The following is a 12,765-nucleotide window of genomic DNA, read 5'->3' as shown; positions in this document are numbered from 1 at the left end:
ATGTTGTCAATGTTGTCAATGTTGTCAATGTTGCCAATGTTGCCAATGTTGCCAATGTTGCCAATGTTGCCAATGTTGCCAATGTTGCCAATGTTGCCAATGTTGCCAATGTTGTCAATGTTGTCAATGTTGTCAATGTTGTGCTTGTCATGTTGCGTCACAGCCCACTCGGACAAAAAACACCATTGTGTATTTACGCTACATCAGTTAGCCAAAACACACACATGCTAACATTAGCTTAGCGCGTCTGTGCTTCACTCCAGTGTTAAACTCCACAGTCTTGTTTTGCTGCCCTCAGTCTCCTTTTAGATAAAAATATGTCTTCCTCTCTATTGCAGTCATTATGACTCTGCCCCGAGTCTCCTCTTGGATAAAATGTGAAGTCCTTCCTCCGCATTGTTGTTATTTGCGATCATGTTTCATTACTACTCTGACCCCTGTCTCCTCTTGGATAAAATATGTCTTCTGCCCTCAGTCTCCATTTGGATAAAATATGTGTCCTTAGTAATAAAAACAAATTTCCCTCCACTGTTGTTGTATATACAGGCCTTCAAGGCATTCCTCTCCATTTTTAAAGGTCAATACTAATTTGCCTCCATTGTTGTTATCATGTTTATTTACAACTCTGCCCTCAGTCTCCTTTAGGATAATATATATGTTTTACCCTTGGATAAAATATGCGCTTTTAATAGTAAATACAGGAGACTAATTTGCCTCTGTAGTTATTTGTTGGCAATGTTTCATTATGACTATGCCCATAGTCTCCTCTTGGATAAAATATGTCTCCTTAAAGGTACATAAAGAAGTCCTTCCTCCGCATTGTTGTTATTTGCTAGCATGTTTCATTACTACTCTGACCCCTGTCTCCTCTTGGATAAAATATGTCTTCTGCCCTCAGTCTCCATTTGGATAAAATATGTCTCCTTAGTAATAAAAACAAATTTCCCTCCACTGTTGTTGTACATACAGAAGGTCTTAATCTCCATTTTTAGTGGTCAATACTAATTTGCCTCCATTGTTGTTATCATGTTTATTTACAACTCTGCCCTCAGTCTCCTTTAGGATAATATATATGTTTTGCCCTTGGATAAAATATGCGCTTTTAATAGTAAATACAGGAGACTAATTTGCCTCTGTAGTTATTTGTTGGCAAGTTTCATTATGACTATCCCCATAGTCTCCTCTTGGATAAAATATGTCTCCTTAGAGGTACATAAAGAAGTCCTTCCTCCACATTGTTATTTGCTAGCATGTTTCATTACTACTCTGACCCCTGTCTCCGCTTGGATAAAATATGTCTTCTGCCCTCAGTCTCCATTTGGATAAAATATGTCTCCTTAGTAATAAAAACAAATTTCCCTCCACTGTTGTACATACAGAAGGTCTTAATCTCCATTTTTAGTGGTCAATACTAATTTGCCTCCATTGTTGTTATCATGTTTATTTACAACTCTGCCCTCAGTCTCCTTTAGGATAATATATATGTTTTGCCCTTGGATAAAATATGCGCTTTTAATAGTAAATACAGGAGACTAATTTGCCTCTGTAGTTATTTGTTGGCAAGTTTCATTATGACTATCCCCATAGTCTCCTCTTGGATAAAATATGTCTCCTTAGAGGTACATAAAGAAGTCCTTCCTCCACATTGTTATTTGCTAGCATGTTTCATTACTACTCTGACCCCTGTCTCCGCTTGGATAAAATATGTCTTCTGCCCTCAGTCTCCATTTGGATAAAATATGTCTCCTTAGTAATAAAAACAAATTTCTCTCTACTGTTGTTGTACATACAGAAGGTCTTAATCTCCATTTTTAGTGGTCAATACTAATATGCCTCCATTGTTGTTATCATGTTTATTTACAACTCTGCCCTCAGTCTCCTTTAGGATAATATATATGTTTTGCCCTTGGATAAAATATGCGCTTTTAATAGTAAATACAGGAGACTAATTTGCCTCTGTAGTTATTTGTTGGCAAGTTTCATTATGACTATGCCCATAGTCTCTGTCCTAAGTTTAGGTCTAAGTCTGCCCCGACTAAGCCCTAATCTATGTCTCCTTAGGTTGAAATGACATAGTGGAAAAGTGTCAACGCAGGACATCAGGACATCAGGACGGTCGTCTACTTCCTGGATGAGATCTTTGAGGAACAATACACGACAAGCAACACTATTTTCTGCCAAAATGAAAGAGTGACGGGTAATAAGAGCCACACTGGAAATGATTGTCACATGACATCATCATCATCATCATCATCATCAGCTCCATTAAAGTCAGCTATCAGGAAAAAGCCCCAAAAAGCGGGCGCCACATCAGCTTCCACCAAAGGAATGTCATCTGACGTCATGTATTTGGGATCGGATTTCTCTCCCCTTCGCTTCTTTTTTCTTCTCCCTACTGACAAAAGTAAGCTTGTGTGATGTGTTATTTCTCTTCTCCAACGTGCCCCCTGGATCCAGAGTCCATCACCGTGGGGAGGGGGCTTGGGGGAGGGGGGGCAAGTGTCTATACTTTCTATATATTCCTACTTTTGGCTGTCAATCACCATTTCTGGAACCTCTTTCACCTTTTTATGTTGTGTGCTGCGTTTTTTTTGGCTTTTTTTCTTAGCAGATTTCTGCATGGGGGGGTTAGTGGGGGGGTGGAAAGATGTTGGTGCACAAACAGACACGTAGTCGTTTCTGAGTGGGAGAGAAAGAGGTGGAGGCAAAAAAAAAGAGGAGAGAGGGAGACTGGCTGGAAGGAATGCTAGGATCTGCTGGAGTGGAGACTCCCCCCCACCCCCCCTTGCATTAAATGCCTACATTGTGCATTTTCTAGAAACTTCTTCTCGTGCAATTCATGCAATATTAGCTCGAAAACTATTTGGTCGACTTTTAATTGCTTACAAAACGCCAACATCCGCCCGGCGCTGAGATTTGGCGCAGTTGGGTGGGGGGGGGGGGCGTTTGGTGACCTCCTGTTGCGCACCGCATCCAAAAGTCAGGAAAAAAAGCACACAGTCGTCACGGATTGCGTTCGAGCTTAGAAACTATAGAAACTAAGGACTTGTGGCGTCTCGGTCGGTTTCAAACGGAGCGAAAAGTCAACTAAAAAAAGAGTCGAAAGAACTTTTTTTCCAAGTGGCTCAGACTGCCGGCGTCAGCTCTCCAAAGTCACGCACGCACACACGCACACTCCGGCTCACACACACGCACTTTATATAAAAGTTTTCACCGACGCGGACGCCATTGGAGCTCGTCCGAAGCAAAACAAAAGACTCACCTCGCTGCGAATGTTGAGACAAACAGACAAGCGGCTTCGTCTTCTTTTATCTTTGCTTTTTTATTCCCAGGCTCGGAGTTCGCCTGCTCGCCTGTCTGCTGGCGCGGCGCGACGCGGACTGAGAGGCTCCGCCATGTCAATCAAAACGCGACGCACATGGAAGACCAGAGCCCGCCCACTTTTAAACTCCTTTTTACCGTAATACCGGCAAGTGGAGTGCAACGCAAAAACGAGAAAGCGCTATATTTCGGCCTTTATTTTCCCAGCCGTTCTCTATCGAACTTAAATCCACGTAAAGACGACACGACGACTAAACGTAACATAAATATAACATAAGGATTCGTCTTCCATCGACCAGAACTTGGGTATTTCCCAGTAATCTTGAAGGCAGCGCTCATTTGTAATCCTATAAATACATACAGTACAAGCTACTGTATACTGTTAAAATTTTATTACAAATACATAAACGTTATTCTTTTTATATATTTATGGGTCTATATATTTTATATATCATATTACATTGTTATAAATGTGGTCAAGATATAATTAAAGATAAAGTTAGGGTCTTATAGTCGTTGTTTACTATGAACTAGAAGTTGGATATTTCCCAGTAGCTTTGAATGCAGCACCGGTTATGGTAATAAAACGTTCATTAAAATGACATAATACTGAGTAGGTCTTTTGTGTGTACATTTATACTTCTACTTACAAATTACATTTACTGCATTTACTGGAACTTGGTAGTTTGTTGTCAATTTGTAGTTTTGTAATCTGCAATTGTACTTTTACTTAAGTATTTTTAATGAGAATAAAACTAGTGTTTCAATACATATTAGGTTAGATTAGAATGTTATTGATTCAATTTCAATTCAAAGGAAATGATATACTAAATAAAATACATTTTAAAAATCCTTCCATTTTTTAGTATGCGTCTGTCTCTCTTGTAGTAGTCTAACTAGTAAGTTTTACTTCGAGTCCACGGGACCCTCGGCCAGATGGACTCGTTGCCCCGCACTTGAAGATTTTCTCTTCTGGCAAACACAAGCAACATTCCAGCGGCTGCTCGAAGCAAACAGCCGCCCGTGTAATTCTAAGCCCCAAAGGGAAGAAGAGGAGGACGAGGGGGAGGACGAGGGGGAGGACGAGGGGGAGGACGGTGAAAAAAACCACTTCATTGAAAAGTCATTGTCAGCTGATAAAAGTCAGGTCGTGAACAACACGGCCGTCCTAGCTAGGAATGTGGAACGTTTTAGCTTCGTCCCTGGAAAGGAACATGGAGGCAGACAGCAATCCAACATGTGGTGAGAGGAACGTAGGTGGACGCTGGAGGGAGGCTACCAGACCCGTGGTTCCATGTTGGAGGTGGATCTGCTCAATGGGAACTCTGCTTTGGAGCTGGCTAGACAGGTCGTTCTTGGGCAGCTAAGTTTGGAGATCATTGATGAGGAAGTGGTTGGTGGGATGGTGGGATGGTGGGATGGTGGGTTGGTGGGATGGTGGGATGGTGGGATGGTGGGTTGGTTGGTGGGTGGGTTGGTGGGATGGTGGGATGGTGGGTTGGTGGGTTGGTGGGTTGGTGGGATGGTGGGATGGTGGGTTGGTGGGTTGGTGGGATGGTGGGTTGGTGGGTTGGTGGGTTGGTGGGATGGTGGGTTGGTGGGTTGGTGGGTTGGTGGGTGGGTTGATGGGTTGGTGGGATGGTGGGTGGGTTGGTGGGTTGGTGGGTTGATGGGTTGGTGGGATGGTGGGTGGGTTGGTGTGTGGGTTGGTGGGTTGGTGGGTTGGTGGGATGGTGGGTTGGTGGGTTGGTGGGTTGGTGGGATGGTGGGTTGGTGGGTTGGTGGGTTGGTGGGTGGGTTGATGGGTTGGTGGGATGGTGGGTGGGTTGATGGGTTGGTGGGATGGTGGGTGGGTTGGTGGGTTGGTGGGTTGATGGGTTGGTGGGATGGTGGGTGGGTTGGTGTGTGGGTTGGTGGGTTGGTGGGTTGGTGGGTTGGTGTGTGGGTTGGTGGGATGGTGGGTGGGTTGGTGTGTGGGTTGGTGGGTTGGTGGGTTGGTGGGATGGTGGGTTGGTGTGTGGGTTGGTGGGTTGGTGGGTTGGTGAGTTGGTGGGTGGGTGGGTTGGTGGGATGGTGGGTTGGTGTGTGGGTTGGTGAGTTGGTGGGTTGGTGTGTGGGTGGGTGGGTTGGTGGGTGGGAGCTTTCTAGCGCAGTTGCTTGGTTACGTGACTGGTTTAAATGGTATGGCAGCAGGGCTGTCAATCAGTTGGGTGGATGGAAGGTGGCTTGGTCAGGAGGTCGGTATGATCGTAAATGGGGTCATTGGTTAGCTCCATCCATCTTTGTTCGCTTATCCGACGTTGGGTCACGGATGCAGCAACAGAATCCCAAACTTCCATCTCCCTATCAGCGGATCCCGAGGCGTTCCCATGCCAGTTCAGAGACTAGTCTCTCCTGGATCTTCCTTGAGGTTGGATGTCTTCCTACCGGTCGGATGTTCCTAGAACACCTCCCCAGGGAGGCGTCCCAGAGGCATCCCCACCAGATTCCTGAGCCACCTCATCTGGCTCCTCAGCAGCGGTTCTACTCCAAGGGGTCTCCCAGATGACTTGTCCCCGTATCTCTAAGGGAGAGCTCAGCCATGAGGGACGCTTGGACCCACAATCTGGTCCTTGACTACCCAGAACTCATGACCTGAAGTGAGGGTCGGAATGTACGTTATATGGCTTTGCCTTCCAGCTCAGCTCTCCCATCACCATCATGGACCATGCAGACACCACACCAGACCTTCAACCTTCAACAATTTTGATAACGTGCCACCATGACTGAGACCGGTATCTGACCTGCACTGACTGATAGCTGGTGATTGACTCCTGCCAAATAAAGATCCACGGCTGGTTTGCAAGGTCCACATTGGTTAAACCATGAGAAGAAGTTCTGAAGTTTTGTGTTCGCGTCAACGCCTTAGCAATACTCATCCATGACGTTGGCGCCTTCACGTTAGCAAAAAGGGCGCCCGTCTCTCCCAACTTTTTCCACCAGCGCTCACAAAGTGGTCTCTCTTGAAAGAAGCAGCAGATAAATGGAAGCAGATGAGTCGGGGAAGGGAAGGGCCGTGACCCGATTCCACCGGAACAACAACAACAACAACAACAACAACAACAACAACAACAACAACAACAACAACAGCGTCATGAGGTCGGAAGTCCAAGTGTACATTTGGGGGACATAAGGAAGCAAAACACCAGCTGGAAATCTGCCGGGAAGCCAATGTGGGGCAAACCCCGGATGACGTAGCCGAGTTTTCCGAGTCAGCCAGCACCGTGAGATAAGATCTACTGGTGAGGGGGTCCAAAAGGGGGCGAGGAAAGACCGGCGAGGGGGGCAGATCTCGGCTTCTCGGACATCAGGGGCCGAGCCTCAACAAGCACCAGATGTTTACCACCAAGCCAGCTGCTTTTGCTCTCTTCTTCTTCCCCACCACGAGCTGCCTCGCTGACTTTCCAGCTTTAAAGCGGCCTGGTCCCTGTAATCAGGACCCACGGACCCTCCACCAGAACCGCTTTCAAGCCGTGGAAGCCATCCAGCCGTATGATAGCGTACCGTCTGTATTTTTACAGCGCAGAGGAGGCGGGAAAAGGGATGGCCGCTGCGGTTTTCCACTTAATTACATCCCGAGTCCTCGCTTGTGTGTGTACGGCCTTGTGAAAAAGTTAGGACACCCCAGGGTGCAACTCTTCTACCCCTGAACGGCTGCACGCTGGAGGGTGAAAACGTGTCATAATGTTCACCACGGCTGTCTCGGCCGTGCTATTACTTTGCCAACAAATACACCACACGGTGGCGCTGTTATTCAATTATTAAGAGAAATGCTTTGAAATTTCTCATACAGCTCTGCCAAACAACTTGAAACTTCGGGCCGTTCAATCGATCATATCGATGTAATATTTGGTACACACCTTCAGGGGACTGACAAGCACATGTGTGGAAAATAAACATGGCCGCCCCCAAGCCACAAAGCATTGGTCTAATGGTTGTAACATGTTGAGGACGTCTGTATTAACATGAATGACTCCAATCCATAGGGGGCGCCATATAGACGTCATTTATTGTGTTTATCTGGGTGTCGGGGAACAGCAGCTCCACTTCCTCCCGTGGACGTGACCATGGAATGTTCCTCCTAGCAAGTGAGCACATGTTCGTCTCTTGTGTCGTCCGTCAGGCTCGCTCGATACTCACTTTGGGACCCGTGACTTGAGGAGGAAATAATATTCATTTGACAATCTTTTTTTCCCAACCTAAACAATAAACAACATGGCGCACAATTACCACACGAATTAAGGAGCGACTTTTTTAACATCAGAAACATTTTTATTGAAACATCGGAAGCTTCGGACAGAAATGGGGGACACAAAAAGAAATCCAAGCAAACATGCTTTTACAGTCGGCATCACATGGCGGGAAACTCAAGCCTGCTCACTTTCTGTCACAGGGGTTTCAAAATAAAAGCCTCTTTTGTGACAATGTGTCCGAGTGATTGTCAGTCCCTTTAATCGCACACGCACACACACAGGACATCATTTAAATGAACCCCCCCCAAGCCACACAGTGGCACCCTGATAGAAAGTGTCATAGAAAAACATGTACAATGGGTTATTATTATTATTATTATGCTGTTATTATCCTAATAATAAAAAGACAGCCAGGCACATTTACAGCGGCTACGTCGCTAAAAACAACACACTCCTGTCCCTTTTCAAAACACATGCACACGTCAATCAAGCTCACTCATGCATTTCTCTTTTTTTCAGCGACGCTTTCCTCCATCATTGGTTTTGTTGTCTTTGCACGGCTATAAAAGGGATATTTACATCATTTGTGTTCACCTGCGGACATCAAATACAACATCCTGGACACTTTACGGTGGATAGAGATAGACATAATAATACTATTAATGAACAAAATGCTGATTATGGTGGTTGTGGCTGGGTGAAGAAAGTGCGGTTCTAGAAGTGCCCCCTTAAGTGTGAAATGCAATCATCTTTAAAAAGTGGCAGAAAAACACACAAAAAATAATAAATAACACTTTAACACATTGACAAAACAGTGGAACCTCCCCATAACAGGAACATAAACATGCCGAGCCGCCCAAAGCAGGGTCGATGCTGCTAGCTAGTAGTGCTTTATTGCTGCTGGTTGGCTTCTTTTTACACTTTTATGTCGCTTAAAATGTAACCCAAATATACCAAAGTGAATTTTGAAGTACTGTGTTCCCCGAAGCTGCTTTTGTAAGAGGAAGGCCTCAAATGCTCGGTAAAACTCCTTCCCCAGGCTTCGCTACACATCTTAAAATTAAAATGGCGCCCGGAGCTCTGTTATGTAAAAAAAAAAAAAAAAAAAAAAAGCAAGCTTCACCACACTAATCTAGCTAACGGTCAGTTAGCCTCAGTTTGATAAGGCCGTTTTTCTTCAGCAAACCTAGCAGGCTAGGCTAGGCTAACCTAGCAGCAAATTGTTGTTAAAATGTAAAAAAAAAAAAAAAGAGTATCAATCAGTCAGCTACTGTCAGTTTGATCATGTTGGCTTTTTTTTACAGTGACTTTGCCAACTTTGCCTGATTGTTGCTGTAAAAATGTTGAAAAACGCAGCAGGCTTCCCTCCGCATCTTAAAATGAAGCTAACTGCCAGTCAGCTACTGTCACTTACATTATTATTATTTTCCCGAGTGAATAGGTTAACCAAGCATTTTTTTAAAAATGTTTTAAAAAAGGAGGCTTCACTACACATCTTAAAAGCCAACTTTTACTCGCCTAATTGTCAAGTCAGCCACGTAGTTTGATCATGTTGTTTTTTTTTTCAGTTACCGTCGGTTTGATCATTGTTTTACTTCAGTGAATGGGCTCGCCTAGCATAATGTTGCTGTTAAAATGTACAATAATGCTAATAATGCTAATCAGTCAGCTACCACCAGTTTGAGCGTTTTTTTTACGACTTTGCCAAGCTGTCAAAGATTTCACGACACATCTTCAAATAAAGTCAGCTACCCTCACTTTGATCAAGTCAACAAATTAGCTAAGCTAACATGATATGGCTGTTAAAATATTAGCACACAAAAAAGCAAAGCAGGCTTCACTACACATCTTAAAATAGTTAACTATCTATCAGCTACCGTTGGTTTGATCCTTGTTTGTCTTCAGCCAGTAGGCTAACCTAGCTTGAAGTTGCTGTAAAAATAACGCTAACTATCAGATTGTTGGTGTTTTTCTTCAGCAAAGAGGCTAACCTAGCATGATCTTAAAATGTAGAGGAAAAAGCAGGCTTTGCTACATGTCTTAAAATAAAGCTAACCATTTGTCTCCCGTCACCTTGATCACGGCTATTTTGCAACATAACATAGCATCGTTGCTAAAAAATGCTAAAAAAAAAAAGAGGCAGGCTTCACTACACATCTTAAAATAAAAGCTACCTATCCCCCAGTTAGTTTTTTGTCAGCGAACAGACGAACTTAGCATGATGCTGCTGTTCGAATGTGACAGAAATGTTTTGCGCACTTTAGCATCACAAGGCTATGCTAGTGTTGCTAACGTTTGTGTCCTCCTGTTGTTACGTCCACGTAAGGCATGAAGGCATCTATGACAGCGTTACCGTGTGGACTGCATGTACCAAGTGGATCAAGTGTGAAGACACAAAGGTACAAACATAAACAAGGGCGTGTTGCCAGTCGGGGAAATTGGTGAAAAATAATAATAATAATAATTCCAATAACGGGAAGAACCGTGGGGAGATCTTGGAGTACAAAAAGGGAGGTTCCACTGTGTTGTCTAGCTAGCATAAACGATCCACGGTGCTTTGATCTCCAATAAAGTGGTTCTAGAGATAAATATGGTCATTATTGCGTTATGAATACAAACTGGCAACTCTACCAGAGAGTTTGATGCTGTTATTTCTCACCAACATGTCACGCAGCACCGGTAGAAGTTTCCAGATGATGCTGCACCAAGACCTGAATGCGGTGTGCTGGTTTTGGTGCTTGGCTTGTAGGAGCAAACGTGTCCACAGGGGGGGGGTCCTTCCCAAGCAGAATGAAGCCCCCGAAGGCATTTGAGCTTTAACCAAAGTTCCTTTGCGTTCCTTGGGTCTTGTGATTGTCTCTGCGCACGATTGTCGTAAAGTTTTAGGACAAAAAATGGTTTCACTTTCAATCCCGTGGAGCTTTTTTTGTGTTTGAGCGATCCTCTTCGTCCTCGAACGGATGCCGGAATCCTTTGTTGTTTTTATGTTCCATTCGGGAAGCATCCATCCCCAAAAGGCGCCTCAATTAGAATCTCATGCGGACAGATCGGAAATGACCAGTTTTCCCATCTTATTCCCAATCTCTGCCGGGACCTGAAGGTCGTCCACGTCATAGTCGTCCTCAAAGGACCTGGTAGCAAATCACACGTTAGCAAGCTCGCAGAACGTTCCAACCAAACAACAATGGGGGGGGGGGTCATTAGTGGTACCCATCATGGAGTTGCTCGTTGGCCGTCTCCTCCGCCACCAGTACCTCGTACTCCTCCGAGGCGTATTTGTCCCAGTCGGATGGCTCCGGACCGTCACCATCGAGGTCCTGCAACACCACGAGCACTCGGTCATCAAGTGTAAAGTTGCATCAGATGCTAATGTTAGCTGCTAATGCTAACAGTGGACAATTTAACCCCGAAATTGGTTAGCAAACACAAAGGTTCCGGTGTTTTCTTTAGCATACGGTGGATCCTCAAGGGTTTTAACAAGCAAATTAGCAAATTAGCATGAGCTAATTAGCAAATTAAACATGGTAAGTCCTTGTTTTCTGGAAAAAAAAAAACAGATTAGCAAACTAGCATTCATAGTTCCAAAAACGTCAAGCGCCAGTGAAAGTCACTGAACCTCACAGGAGCGCCGTTTACCTGAATTTTTGCTTTTTCTTTGGATTTTTGAGCTGCATTAGTTCCAACATTGTTAAAAAAGATGCATCATGACTAAACTGCGTCCTGTAGAACACGACCAGGCTAGCCGCTAACAAGGAACACCCTCTTGTCAGGGAGGTGTGTCACCTTCTGCACAGCGAAGGGGTCTCTCTGTTCGTGGTCCAAGTACTTCTCCAGGTTGAAGAACGTGTCGAAGAAGATGTGAGCCATCCGGCAGCGCTTCAAGTCGCCCAGGCTTATTTTCCCTGAAGCAGACGGGGGCGCGAGTGAACATCGAGCGGGCGGTGCGGACAGCGATGAAAGAAACAGTCGGGACCGACCTGGACTCTCGGGTTTGACCAGGTCTAGCATCTGGCACAGCAGGTCCTGGAAGGGCAGCGGTTCGATGCCCATGTGCTCCATTCGCTCACACTGCTCCTCGTAGAAGTACTCCAACTCAAACATGGACAGGACGCCGTCGCCGTCTCGGTCCATGCAGCGGAACCAGTACTCGATACTGCAGTAGAAACAAGCCAAAGACACTTGAATAAAGTACTAAACAGCAGTACGCGCGTGTAGTACTAAAGTGGGTATCATACCTGGTGGGGTTCTTCTTGTCCTCCTCAGAGATGAGGAACCACACAAACTCGGCGTAGCTCATGCGGCCTTCTCTCTGCACAGCGTTGCCCCTAGCAACCGTGGAGCATTTTCATGCGGTCGTCAAGGTGACGTCAGCGTGTTTTTAACATGCAGGCGTATGTGTTTCCACTTACCGGGTCACAGCACCGGAAAACAACCTCTCCATGATTCTGTTTGAGGACGCTAAAAGAAAAATTGCATTCATATCACATTTCAGGTGGTACCATTCAGAATTAGACCCACATATTTGTGAATTTAACAAAAATACCTCAAAAGTGGTATTACATTTGTTGTTCCCAAAACCTTCATGCGTGACATCAGCGTACCCCCGCAGGAGCACCGTTCAGCATGCACCAAAAGATACCTTTCACCTGTTTTGTGCTTTTTCTTTGGCTTTTTAGGTGACATTTTGTTCAATATTGTATGGAAAAGAAACCCTTCCAAAGTAACACAGAACTTTGGAGTTCAACCACCGTCAGAATACTTCACAAGATGAGCACCAAAGGTTAGAGCCCAGACTGAACTTTTCCTGCTTGTTCTTTGGCTTTTTATGCAAAACTTTTTGGGATTAAATGAAGCATAATGACCGCAGTGTGAGTAGACCGCATTGGAACATATTGGAAGGATGTTGGGGTTGACCATTAAGAATTACACCCACTTTTTTCACACTTTAACATCACTGAAGGGAAATGAGTGGAATTCCATAAAACCTCCACGCACGATGTCAGGATGCTTCACGAGACCCCCAGGAATGGACCTGCTTTTTGCTTTTTCTTTGGCTTTTTTGCAACACTTTGGAGGCATACATGAAGGACAACTTAATATTATAATAAGTTAATATTATAGTACAAATGGTATATAATGACTACATTTATTATATAGTACATTCTAGTTGATATTATAGTACAAATGGTATATAATGACTACATTTATTATA

At 44.6% G+C, this 12,765-nt stretch overlaps 2 protein-coding genes across 3 annotated transcripts in view; both read right to left on the bottom strand.

Annotated features, from left to right (window-relative positions):
- Positions 1-3,412, bottom strand: part of fndc3ba (fibronectin type III domain containing 3Ba) — a 73,294-nt gene extending 69,882 nt beyond the window's left edge. Inside the window, exon 1 of the mRNA XM_058057896.2 lies at positions 3,263-3,412. The gene's annotated coding sequence lies outside the window, so the exon portion shown is untranslated. The remainder of the gene's footprint in view (positions 1-3,262) is intronic.
- A 6,915-nt stretch (positions 3,413-10,327) lies between these two features.
- Positions 10,328-12,765, bottom strand: part of ppp2r3a (protein phosphatase 2, regulatory subunit B'', alpha) — a 38,324-nt gene continuing 35,886 nt past the window's right edge. For both annotated transcript variants that reach the window (XM_058057890.2, XM_058057891.2), the window contains 6 exons: positions 11,963-12,011; positions 11,789-11,878; positions 11,531-11,706; positions 11,337-11,455; positions 10,764-10,870; positions 10,328-10,684 (listed from right to left, as the gene is read on the bottom strand). In XM_058057890.2, coding sequence (XP_057913873.2) covers positions 10,588-10,684; positions 10,764-10,870; positions 11,337-11,455; positions 11,531-11,706; positions 11,789-11,878; positions 11,963-12,011 — 638 coding nt within the window. In that variant the 3' untranslated portion in view covers positions 10,328-10,587. The remainder of the gene's footprint in view (positions 10,685-10,763; positions 10,871-11,336; positions 11,456-11,530; positions 11,707-11,788; positions 11,879-11,962; positions 12,012-12,765) is intronic.

The sequence above is a fragment of the Doryrhamphus excisus genome, linkage group LG19 (assembly GCF_037039965.1).
Source record: "Doryrhamphus excisus strain RoL-2023G ecotype Guam linkage group LG19, RoL_Dexc_Guam_v1.1, whole genome shotgun sequence".
Lineage (NCBI taxonomy): Eukaryota > Metazoa > Chordata > Actinopteri > Syngnathiformes > Syngnathidae > Doryrhamphus > Doryrhamphus excisus.
The sequence above is the reverse complement of the archived record's forward strand: the minus strand, read 5'-3'. Positions and strand labels throughout refer to the sequence as shown.